Source organism: Ranitomeya imitator, chromosome 7, assembly GCF_032444005.1.
Source record: "Ranitomeya imitator isolate aRanImi1 chromosome 7, aRanImi1.pri, whole genome shotgun sequence".
In the NCBI taxonomy this organism is placed as follows: domain Eukaryota; kingdom Metazoa; phylum Chordata; class Amphibia; order Anura; family Dendrobatidae; genus Ranitomeya; species Ranitomeya imitator.
Window position 1 is genome coordinate 87,699,142 of NC_091288.1, and position 13,253 is coordinate 87,712,394.

Here is a 13,253-nt window from a genome sequence, read left to right on the forward strand (position 1 = left end):
AGATAGGATCTTTTTCTTGAAATGTGAATGTATTCAAACTGAACAGATAAAAGCCAATGTTTGGGCCAATTAAGGCCTTTGGCAAGGTATATCTAAGTATAGGAAATACAACAGTACCAAAAATAAATATATACGGTATACAGTGCTTATGTGTCCAGAAAAATTGATATACAGCATACAGTATAGGCAAATCATGACCAAATAAAACTATATAGATGCTAAGGTCTAGGGCAGTGTTTCTCAACTCCATTCCTCAAGACCTACCAACAGGTAAATTTTCAGGATATCTTTAGTATTGCACAGGTGATAGTTTCATCACCTGCTCAAGCATTAATTCCATAACCTATACAATACTAAGGAAATCCTGAAAACATGACCTGTTGGTGGGTCTTGAGGACTGGAGTTGAGAAACACTGGTTTAAGAGGTAACATTTCTCCTTGTGGAGAGTGACATACCAGCTCTGGCATGCCAAGTTAAGGAGGCTTATTCGCCATGCATGCCTCTCTGGGAAATTTAATATGCAAATTGCCTCTTCAGAGAGGAAGAGGACTTTAACTCGAAAGCAGCAATCCTACAAGTCACTATTAACCCTTTAAATAAGCCAAATCAGAATCTCAATTTGCAGACACGGTGTTTCGGTTTATAGATGCTATTGAGAGTACAGCCATGAAAGTGAGATCATGGGAATAAATTGAAAGTTTCATACACATAGAGTAAAGTTATAAGTACATTTAGTAATCAGAGCCCTTAACAATCCAGTAAGAGGAGGAAAGTTAGTGAATGTTTCAATGAAGTAATCAAGTATATAAGCTACCTATAAGGGAAAATAAGATTGATTGATCCATAGAAATTAAGAATGTGTGATTCATAGAAAATAACAGAATTTACTACAAATCAGCAATAAGATGGGTAAAAAATAGAGGAGTAAAAGAAAAGGAGTGGGTAAGAGCAAAAGGAGTATGGAAACAAACATATGCATATATGGAAAGGGGAGACCAGGAGTAGGAAAATGTAGTGAGCGAAATAAATAAGTGACAGAGCAGAGAGACCCGAGTTATAAGAAAAATGAAATAAAATCACAAGGTAGGTGAGTAAAGGAGGCAATAACATACAAGTATAGGATGGGAACAGGAACACATGGGCTACTTGCACAGTGAACAAGTCTGTAGGAACATGTTCACACACCCCCAAGAAACGTATCAACCAAATACCCTGTTTTTTACATCTTTTACTAGCACTTGCGGATTACTGCGATTTTTTTTCAAACTGAGTGTTTTTGGTTTTACTATTCTCTTTTGTGTCTTCAGGTTTCTTGGTGGTGTGTGAACATGATCATACAGACTTGTTCACTGTGCAAGTAGCCCATGTGTTCCTGTTTCCATAATTGTTCTCTTGTGTCTACAAGACTGGGGAGGTATCCACCACTCCTCTTGGGCTACCTGCACAAAAGCTGTTCTACTCTGTATGCACACATGGATTTTTCCTCTCTGAACCCTGTTCACACAGGTAATATACAGATGATCAGGTTTTTAAATACATCAGATAGGGATTGCATACATTAGTTAGGACTGCTCTGATATGGGTATACCGTGAAGATTGGTAGAGCAGCTTAGTATACATTTTTTGCAAAAAACGTATCAACCAAATACCCTGTTTTTTACATCTTTTACTAGCACTTGCGGATTACTGCGATTTTTTTCAAACTGAGTGTTTTTGGTTTTACTATTCTCTTTTGTGTCTTCAAGTATAGGATGGGAACAGTAAACAATGGAGAACAAGCTCAAGGTGGGAGCAACAAACAACAGAAAGAATATAGTAGAACACCAGTAAGGCTATAAAAAAAATGACTGCTCCCATAATGTCATGGCTGCTCACTAAATTAAGCCTATGTTTATTAATCTAACTGCTTTGGAACAAAGCAAAGTACGGTAATTGGATTACTAATCCATGGAAGGGGTTAAACGCACTACAGACCAATAAAGGTACCGTCACACTAGACGATATCGCTAGCGATCCGTGACGTTGCAGCGTCCTCGCTAGCGATATCGTCCAGTGTGACAGGCAGCAGCGATCAGGCCCCTGCTGGGAGATCGCTGGTCGGGGAAGAAAGTCCAGAACTTTATTTCGTCGCTGGACTCCCCGTAGACATCGCTGAATCGGCGTGTGTGACACCGATTCAGCGATGTCTTTGCTGGTAACCAGGGTAAACATCGGGTAACGAAGCGCAGGGCCGCGCTTAGTAACCCGATGTTTACCCTGGTTACCATCCTAAAAGTAAAAAAAACAAACACTACATACTTACCTACAGCCGTCTGTCCTCCAGCGCTGTGCTCTGCACTCCTCCTGCTCTGGCTGTGAGCGTCGGTCAGCCGGAAAGCAGAGCGGTGACGTCACCGCTCTGTTTTCTGGCTGCCCGGCGCTCACAGCCAGACCAGAGAAGCAGAGCGCCGAGGACAGACAGCGGTAGGTAAGTATGTAGCGTTTGTTTTTTTACTTTTTAGGATGGTAACCAGGGTAAACATCGGGTTACTAAGCGCGGCCCTGCGCTTAGTTACCCGATGTTTACCCTGGTTACCGGGGACCTCGGGATCGTTGGTCGCTGGAGAGCTGTCTGTGTGACAGCTCTCCAGCGACCAAACAGCGACGCTGCAGCGATCCGGATCGTTGTCGGTATCGCTGCAGCGTCGCTATGTGTGACGGTACCTTAAGCGTTTCTGCATAATTCTCTCTGTATTGGGATTAAATAGACAAACAAGCACAACCTTACATGTATGTTTGTTTTTTGATTCCTTAGATTAAAGCATTTCTTTACCTGCATCCTTTTCTGTTCCTTCCCTGTCTTTCACTCTCATTTTATTTGACCTGGCTTCCCTGAAATCATGGTTATTCAAAATGATACACCGACCATGAGGGATTTTCTCCATATTGTATGTTTCCACGAGCTGCAATAAGAATTACTTTTATAAGTTGAATAATTTTCTAAATACTCAAAAAAAGTTATGTTAGAGAAAAAGAGGACTTAAACTCTATAGCGCCACCTGTTGGAAGTAGCGATCCTACAAGTCACAATCAACCCTTTCACGAGTCGTGCAATATGACTTAGGATAAGAGCCAAATCAGTATCTCAATTCGCAGACACAGTGTTTCGGGCTGCTGGCCTGTTGGGAGTTCCGTTCTGGAGCTCCCTCCTGTGGTTGCTAATGGTATTTTTGCGAGTTCTGCCCTTGGGCTCCCTCTGGTGGTTTCAAGTGGAACTGCTGCTCCATTAGGTAGTTGTAGCAGCTGCCTTCACTAATCGCCTTGCCTGGGTTTGTTATTTAAACCTGCTCTGGGCTTTAGTCCATGCCTGCTGTCAATGTTCTAGGTTGGATTTGATTCTTCCCTTGGATTTCTCATATGGCCAGTCCTTGTCTGCAAAAGATAAGTTTTGCTAGTTTGGTTGGTCCATTTGTTTGGACTCTATTGCTTTGCATTTTGTCTCTTTTGTCCAGCTTGTCACTATGTCTTATTCAGGCTAGCTGGAAGCTCTGGGAACGCAGATTTGCCCCTCCACACCGTTTGTTTTGTGATAGATGGACTAGTAGGGTAATTTCTGAGGTTCATTGTTCGGTGTTGGCTGGTCACCCTGGGATTTTCGGTACCAGAGATTTGGTGGCTAGGTCCTTTTGGTGGCCTTCCTTGTCGCGGGATGTGCGTTCGTTTGTGCAGTCCTGTGGGACCTGTGCTCGGGCTAAGCCTTGCTGTTCCCGTGCCAGCGGGTTGCTTTTGCCTTTGCCTATTCCTGAGAGGCCCTGGACGCATATTTCCATGGATTTTATTTCTGATCTTCCTGTTTCTCAGAAGATGTCTGCCATCTGGGTGGTTTGTGACCGGTTTTCTAAGATGGTCCATTTGGTGCTGTTGCCTTCCTCTTCTGATTTGGTTCCATTATTTTTTCAGCATGTGGTTCGTTTGCACGGTATTCCGGAGAATATTGTGTCTGACAGAGGTTCCCAGATCGTTTCTAGGTTTTGGCGGTCCTTTTGTGCTAGAATGGGCATTGATTTGTCTTTTTCTTCTGCATTCCATCCTCAGACAAATGGCCAAATGGAGCGAACCAATCAGACCTTGGAGACCTATTTGAGATGCTTCGTGTCTGCTGATTAGGATGATTGGGTGACCTTTTTGCCGTTGGCCGAGTTTGCCCTTAATAATCGGGCTAGTTCGGCTACCCTGGTTTCGCCTTTTTTTTGTAACTTTGGTTTTCATCGTCGTTTTTCTTCAGGGCAGCTTGAGCCTTCTGACTGTCCTAGTGTGGTTCCGTGGTGGACAGGTTGCAGCAAATTTGGACTCATGTGGTGGACAATTTGACGTTGTCTCAGGACAAGGCTCAGCGTTTTGCTAACCGTCGTCGGTGTGTTGGTCCCCGGCTTCGTGTTGGGGATTTGGTCTGGTTGTCTTCTCGTCATGTTCCTATGAAGGTTTCTTCCCCTAAGTTCAAGCCTCGCTTTATTGGGCCTTATAAGATTTCTGAAATTATCAATCCAGTGTCTTTTCATTTGGCCCTTCCAGCTTCCTTTTCCATTCATAATGTGTTCCATAGATCCTTGTTGCGGAGATATGTGGTACCTATGGTTCCCTCCGTTGATCCTCCTGCTCCGGTGTTGGTTGAGGGGGAATTGGAATATGTGGTAGAGAAGATTTTGGATTCTCGTTTTTTGAGGCGGAAGCTTCAGTATCTGGTCAAGTGGAAGGGTTATGGCCAGGGGGATAATTCTTGGGTTGTTGCCTCCGATGTTCATGCTCCCGATTTGGTTCATGCTTTCCAATTGGCTCGTCCTGATCGGCCTGGGAGCTCTGGTGAGGGTTCGGTGACCCCTCCTCAAGGGGGGGGGGTACTGTTGTGAGTTCTGTTTTGGAGCTCCCTCCTGTGGTTGCTAATGGTATTTTTGCGAGTTCTGCCCTTGGGCTCCCTCTGGTGGTTTCAAGTGGAACTGCTGCTCTGTTAGGTAGTTGTAGCAGCTGCCTTCACTAATCGCCTTGCCTGGGTTTGTTTAAACCTGCTCTGGGCTTTAGTCCATGCCTGCTGTCAATGTTCTAGGTTGGATTTGATTCTTCCCTTGGATTTCTCATATGGCCAGTCCTTGTCTGCAAAAGATAAGTTTTGCTAGTTTGGTTTGTCCATTTGTTTTGACTCTATTGCTTTGCATTTTGTCTTTTTTGTCCAGCTTGTCACTATGTCTTATTCAGGCTAGCTGGAAGCTCTGGGAAAGCAGATTTGCCCCTCCACGCCGTGAGTCGGTGTGGAGTTCATTTTTGTAAACTCTGCGTGGATTTTGTAGTTTTTAATACTGACCGCACAGTATTCTTTTCTCTCTGTCTATCTAGTTTAGTTTTGGCCTCCCTTTGCTGAAATCTAATTTCATTTCTGTGTTCGTCATTTCCCTCTCCTTTCACAGTCAATATTTGTGGGGGGGCTGTCTTTCCTTTTGGGGGTTTCTCTGAGGCAAGATAGCTTTCTATTTCCTTCTTAGGGGTAGTTATATCTGAGGCTGTGACGAGGTGTCTAGGGAGTGTCAGGAACATCCCACGGCTATTTCTAGTTGTGTTGTTAGGATTAGGGACTGCGGTCAGTAGAGATACCACCTTCTCAGAGCTCGTTCCATGTTGCGTTTTAGCCACCAGGTCATTTCAGTGTGGCCTCTTAACCACCAGGTCATAACACTGGCCCTCGTCAGTGCGAAGCATGAGAACTGATTTGGCTAGGTGAGAGGCTCTGGACTGAGGTCTAAGGGGTAATGTTTCTCCTTATGGAGCATATTATATTTCCCAGAGGAGCATTGCATGGCGAATAAGCCTCCTTGCCTTGACAAGCCAGAGATGGTATGTCACTCTCCATAAGGAGAAACGTTACCCCTTAGACCCCCAAAAAAGTTAATAAATTACAAGATGTTCAGCATATTTTCTAACAATACAATGCAAAAAGGTGAAGATGGTGTATCTTAGACTTTAATATGACTGATCCCTTGGTTCTGCTTGAAGGTAAGCATCCCTTTTCAAATCAAATTCGGCTGCCATAAATGAAAAAGAGAATATTCAAGCAAAAAATAAATAAAAGAGAGGGCAGGAGCTTGGAATCATTCGCACAATGCTTCCTCAATCGCCCTCATTGAGGAAGCATTGTGCGAAACGGCGCTGTCGGGGTGAGAGGACGCGGGAGCTGGATTCCTTTGCACACTGCACTTTATAGGTATTTCACCTTTACTTCATTTTATGCATACACTCACTTTAACATGCTTTGGATATAATCTGAATCACATGCTTGTTCAAATTCATTATGGCCGTTCACAGTTACACTATGCACTTTATGACATACTCATACATGAATTGATATGAACTAGCGCCACTGGTTATGCACATATATATTGATATATAATAATTTTTTTCTTTGAGTTATTTTTTGCTTTATTTATTTATTATGTGCAGTATTTCATATGCATACTAATGTAATGGATTTTTTGGTGATTCCAAGCTCCTGCCCTCTCTTTTATTTATTTTTTTTGCTTGAATATTCTATTTTTATTGACACCAATAGAAAACTATGAAAAGACTGGATCACATACGAGTACATAATCAATAAAACCATGAATTTTATTACAAAAAGTTAAAACCAATACACAAAATATAATTCACAGGTGAGATATAGTTAAAGATAAGTACAGGATCATAACAGAGCCAGAGACTAATGTGACTCCCCAAGAAAAGGCATATATAGAATACAGGTAGAAACTATATGCCTAATATCTCCTATACTACCGATAGTTCGGCTGACATTCAGGGTATGTAACAGTATGTGCCTTGCCCAATACACGGGATAATACCATCATCAATTGCCATATAGCTAGCAAGGCTGTCTCAAACGGTCATAATTACCTGAAGTCATGTTTGAACCAAGGAGAGGGGGATAACACAGTCAGGGCGCACCTCAACGCGCGTTTCACTATTTTTATGTAAAAATATAATAAAGTTATATTTTAAACTGTAATTTTGCATTTCACTGTTTTTTCCTCTTTATTTTGCATAGAGGGTGTGTATATGTATTTCTGAGTAGATGGTTTTTGCCCTACCTATATAAGACTGTGTTAATCAATCCATATATGAAAAAGGTTCAGACGTCTTTTTTTTTTCAGCCAAATGATCCAGAATGTTCAGTTTTCCCCAAAGACAGTAAATGTCATGAGCAGGCAGGTATGTCCCTCCCCTGAGGAGCTCAATCACAACCAATAAGTGCCCTTCCACGGACGGAGTGGTCTTACTGATTTTGCTCCAAAGCCCAAGTTCTTAAGTTTATGCTTCTACTAAAAGCTTTGAATCACAAGAAAACATGCAAGGGTAAGGCTATCTATACATATTAGATACTTGTGTGCCAGATAGTTCTTTATTTCTCCTGACACTCTTAATACACATGGTTATGTGGCTCAGCCAAGATGCACATGATATGAATTTGGAAGAGGAAAAATTACACCGTCCAACATCTTATTTCCCCTGAAAACCATAAGTTAGACTTAGAATATTCAAATCTTCTCAGCTGTTTTTTGCATTTACAGTAATCCTTGCCCTGTAACTGGGTTATTTTCACAGATTTTTCTGTACCTGCTTGATATGTATGTTTTTCAAATTAATTTTGATTAATAAAAATTTACCTTTTAATAAGTAGCATGGACTCTGTGTTCTCCATATATCCAATTTTACAATTTACTTATTAAAAAATCTTTTCCATTCTGGAGGGATTTACATTTTTTTGGGTATGTGCACATGTTATCAATAAGGTTTTGAAACCTTGAAGTTGTTAAAAGAAGTGACAAAAGACTGAACAGGTGCACAACAATAAGTATTCAAGAATCACCCGGCACTCAAAAATTGTGAAAAGTTACAAATACAGTTTATTATTATCCAGACATAGAACCAGTATGTTGAACGTTTTCGGTCCCAGATGGACCTTCTTCAGAACAGTTCAATTTATCTGGAATGGAAGGATAATGCGTATGGCCAGTAGGAGGATCCCTCTGACAATGTACTGGCTATCACCACACTAAATGCAATGTGTACATCTGGGGTGTGTAGTGCACAGCGGCGCTACAGAGATCCGGAGGTCAGCACATGGTGAAGCAGCAGCACTGGTGGCGTGCTAGGTCGGTGTGCACTACACACCCCAGATGTACACATTGCATTTAGTGTGGTGATAGCCAGTCCATTGTCAGAGGGATCCCCCTACTGGCCATACGCATTATCCTTCCATTCCAGATAAATTGAACTGTTCTGAAGAAGGTCCATCTGGGACCGAAAACGTTCAACATACTGGTTCTATGTCTGGATAATAATAAACTGTATTTGTAACTTTTCACAATTTTTGAGTGCCGGGTGATTCTTGAATACTTGTGACTGAGGGTTGGATACCCTACTCGAGCACCAAAACTCATATCCTCACAGAGTGCTGTGTTTATCTATTTTTATTAGGTGCACAACAATGTCGTTTTGATATTGCTGTGCACTATGTTAAAGTTTCAGGTGGATTCCAGACTAAATTCACCTGGAAAAGATGCCGTGTGCACATAGGTAAGATGATAAACAGGCTGCTATATTCCTCCCCCTTGAAGAAACAAGTATAATTTTACGTGATGTAAAGTGAAATGTGATGAATAAAGTAAATTGTGATGTTTGTTAAAGGTGTTGGTAATATTGATAATGTGATAATACAATTTTATATAACAACCGCACATTTTAAAATATTCCACACAATCATGTGCACAAAATAAGCAGACTATTTTAACCCATCATCATAACTATATGACTGATACTACACAAAGATGATACCAAGGTCTTTTTTTTAAATGTAGAAAAATACAAAACTTTATTATTAAGATACAGTGTATAGGGGTACGGAAGAATAAATACACATAGGTGATCACACATATGAAATGCAATACAAAAAAATGGCCACGCCGAGAAGTGGTACCATAAATCAGGGATATCAGTAATCACACAGATGTAAATAGTATTTCTACCTTATAACAAAACCCACTAATAACGCCAAATCCTAATGCTATATGATGCCAATTTGCACCCAGTCATTTTTCCACAGCCAAGTGGTGCCACATCACAAACGGTAAAGCCTCACTAGTAGTGAGCAGCTCAGTAAATACACAATAGCAGGGCGATCCGATATTTGCACCATAACCTAGCATGGTAAATGGCATTAGCAATAGTTCACAATAGTTACCGGCAGTTGTGGGGTTATGAATATGGTCCAGTGCCCAGCGCGTCCGCCCCGACGCGCGTTTCGGACTTCCTTCTTTGGAGGGCCTGACAAAGAAATGGCCACGCCGGGACCTGGTACCGGCGTGGCCATTTTTTTGTATTGCATTTCATATGTGTGATCAACTATGTGTATTTATTCTTCCGTACCCCTATACACCGTATCTTAATAATAAAGTTTTGCATTTTTCTACATTTAAAAAAAAGACCTTGGTATCATCTTTGTGTAGTATCAGTAATATTGATAATGTGTGTAGTTTGACAGCAGGGATAGTGAGTGTTAAATGTTTGGGACTAGCTCAGACTGGGAGGGGCTAAGTTGAAACGAGAGTGACAATTTCCTGATAGTGAGGCAGATAGGGCTTGGAGTGCATAGAAAGAGGACCTACCATCCAAAGAGAGAAGTTTCTCATTGTGGGGTGTCATTAAAGTTAGAGGAGAATTGCTAAATAGATAGATATACACACTGGCGCTTGCCTACTCGAGAAAGGAAGTGCAATGGATCTCAGATGCAGCTGGTGAAAATAACAGGCTCTGTGCCAGCTCCTGTAAAAATACTGGTTTAGGTAAATAATAACGGATCACCGCGCAATAACTGAGATTGAATCGTGTATACTCACACAATAGACGAGTCTGTATGGAGCATGCTCAGAGATGAATGTAATTGTTCATCCGTTTGGATACTAAGGCTGATGAAAATAGTGGTGAAAAAATCATAATTATATAAATGTAATTGAACTATCAACTGATTAAGGAAGCAATATACTCACTGGTGCATGCAGGAATCCATGAAAAAGGGAGATGGCTCTAAAATAAAGTGCTGATTTGACAGGATGGTTGGACCCCGTGTACTTGCTGGCTAATGCGCTTGGTCAATTAAGCAGCTGGGTGTGCGGTATGAGCAGGAGAATCAAGACGGGTAAATGAGTGGTAATGGCTCAATCAATGAAGACACTGGAGGTGTGCACTAAATAAATGGTGGTGACGGTTATTATTGGTCCCGTCTGAGGCTAAATGCTAGATACGAGATATGGTGTACTTACTAGTGAAGCCCAGTGATCAGATGAATAGACAGCATGAAGGTGCTGAGCGGTGGAGATTCAGGCAGTGAGCTGGAGGACAACTCCGACTCCTTGCGCGCTCCGGCCGGAAGCAGCGCTGAGGGTAGCGGCGTGAGAAAAAAAGAAAAGAAAAAAACTTCAGTGACGTCACAGGGAAGCAAGGACGGGTGTGTGAGGTGCACAATTCCTACACGTTTCAAGGGTGTCGCCCCCCTTCGTCAGGGATGTGCCTGCTACTGTGCTTCCCGTCCTTATATACCAGCTCATCTAGTCTTGCCAATATGGGTCCCAACTAACAATTGATTGGACTTGGGGAAAAAAAAATAAGTGGTTGGGACTGCGATTATTTGATCCTGAACAGTGCAATTGATTATGGAGCCACTAGTACCTAAAATGCTATTAAGGAAACTGCAAACAATACAAGGATTTGCCTGGATAGGAATTTAAAATTTTACTTTTATTGGTAAAATTAAAATTGTAAATATCTCTAAAATTGTTTTGATAGAATATATGATGATAAAAGAGAAAAAATATATGTAATAATAAATAATATGTAAGAATGTGTTAAAAATATGTATAATTTTGATTTTCATTTGAACGGCAGAAAAAACTGCATAGCTGATCAGGGATGTATATTTCTGATATTGCCATTGATAAAATGTGAACTGATACATAAAAGAGATTTGCACATTCGTGCATGCAAAAATTATTAAAACTGATTTAAAATCAAAAGAAGTGTCCCTGATACGGAGCGTTGGGGTGCTATAGAGTATAGAATTGAAATTGAATGCCGTAGCATACAGTAACTGGTGCTAATCTGCGACACACAATCTTGGTTCAAAATAATAATAAAAGGGGAAAAGGAGTCAAATTAAAAAGCATAAATTTCAATTTTGTGGTTTAGACCCTTTGGGGCTAGGCTATCCAAAGTATAGATCCATTTGGATTCCACACGTGACATGGCTCTCAGATAGTCGCCTCTTCTGGGGTTTTGTTGGACTACTTGTATGCCCCAATATGAAACCCCTTTACATGACCTTGTATGTTTTTCTAAAAAGTGACGAGATAAGGGATGTCCCTTGAAACCTTTGTTAATGTTGTCAAAGTGCTTCTTTATTCTATCCTGCAAACATCTTTTGGTCCTCTCAACATAAATTTTGTTGCATCGACATTTTAAAACATAGATAACACCTGTTGTTTGACACGTGATATTATCTTTGATGTGATAATTTCTGTTTGTCATGTCTGTAAAAAAACTTGTGCAGTTGTTTTTTTGTTGCTGTCCGTGCACAGCAAGAAAAGCGTCCACATGATAAGAAACCTGCCATGTCGGTGGGCACAAGAGTTTGTTGGGTGGCACTCTTTTTACTAGGATTTCTAATTTTGTGGTTGGTGCCAGTAGAAGGCCTAGGTTTCGGGCCTTTGTGTAGACAAAGTTTGGTTGATTCGGCAACAAGTCCCCTATGCATTTGTCTCCTCGTAATGGCCAGTGTTTTCGTACAATTCTGTTGAATAGTTTATGGTCTGAGAGGAATTGCGTGATGATGGGTAAGCGTTGAATTTGTTCTTGAATGGTTGGAGGGGTGTTATCTATAGGAGGATTGTATATTAACCCCTTTCTGCCAGCTGACGGAATAGTACGTCAGCTGGAAGATCCCCTGCTTTGAGGTGGGCTCCGGCGATGAGCCCACCTCAAAGCCGCGACATGTCAGCTGTTTTGTACAGCTGACATGTGCACGCAATGAGCGCGAGCAGAATCGCGTTCCGCCCGTGCCCATTAACTAGTTAAATGCCACCGTCAAGCGCTGACAGTGGCATTTAACTAGCACTCCCGACCGCGCGGCCGGAAGTGCTCACAACGTTGACCCCGTCACATGATCAGGGGTCAGCGGTGCATTGCCATATCAACCAGAGGTCTCCTTGAGACCTCTATGGTTGTTGATGGGCGATTGCTTTGAGCGCCATCCTGTGGTCAGCGTTCAAAGTACACCTGCATTTCTGCTACATAGAGGTGATCTGTACTTCACCTCTATGTAGCAGAGGCGATCGAGTAGTGCATGCTTCTAGCCTCCTATGGAGGCTATTGAAGCATGCCAAAAAAAAAAAAAAGTGTTTAAAAATATAAAAAAAATAAAAAATATATAAAAGTTCAAATCACCCCCCTTTCGCCCCAATCAAAATAAAACAATTAAAAAAAAAATCAAACATACACATATGTGGTATCGCCGCGTTCAGAATCGCCCGATCTATCAATAAAACAAAGGATTAACCTGACCGCTAAATGGCATAGCGAGAAAAAAAAATCAAAATGCCAAAATTACTTTTTTTGGACGCCGCGACATTGAATTAAAATGCAATAACGGGTGATCAAAAGAACGTATCTACACCAAAATGGTATCATTAAAAACGCCAGCTCGGCACGCAAAAAATAAGCCCTCACCTGACCCCAGATCACGAAAATTGGAGACGCTACGGGTATCGGAAAATCGCGCATTTTTTTTTTTTTAGCAAACTTTGGATTTTTTTTCACCACTTAGATAAAAAATAACCTAGACATGTTAGGTGTCTATGAACTCGAAATGACCTGGAGAATCATAATAGCAGGTTAGTTTTAGCATTTGGTGAACCTAGCAAAAAAGCCAAACAAAAAACAAGTGTGAGATTGCACTTTTTTTGCAATTTCATCACATTTGGAATTTTTTTTGTCATTTTCTGTTACATGGCATGGTAAAACCAATGGTATCGTTCAAAAGTACATCTCGTCCCGCAAAAATAAGCCCTCACATGGCCATATTGACGGAAAAATAAAAAAGTTATGGCTCTGGGAATGAGGGGAGCGAAAAACGAAAATGAAAAAATCGAAAAAGCTCGGGGGGTGAAGGGGTTAAAGAAGGTCT

The 13,253-nt window shown here is 41.3% G+C and overlaps 1 protein-coding gene across 1 annotated transcript in view; it reads right to left on the minus strand.

Moving 5' to 3' along the window:
• Positions 1–13,253, minus strand: part of LOC138644785 (caspase-8-like) — a 203,408-nt gene that overhangs the window by 41,469 nt on the left and 148,686 nt on the right. The window contains exon 7 of the mRNA XM_069733595.1: positions 2,814–2,943. Within this exon, the coding sequence (XP_069589696.1) occupies positions 2,814–2,943 (130 nt within the window). The remainder of the gene's footprint in view (positions 1–2,813; positions 2,944–13,253) is intronic.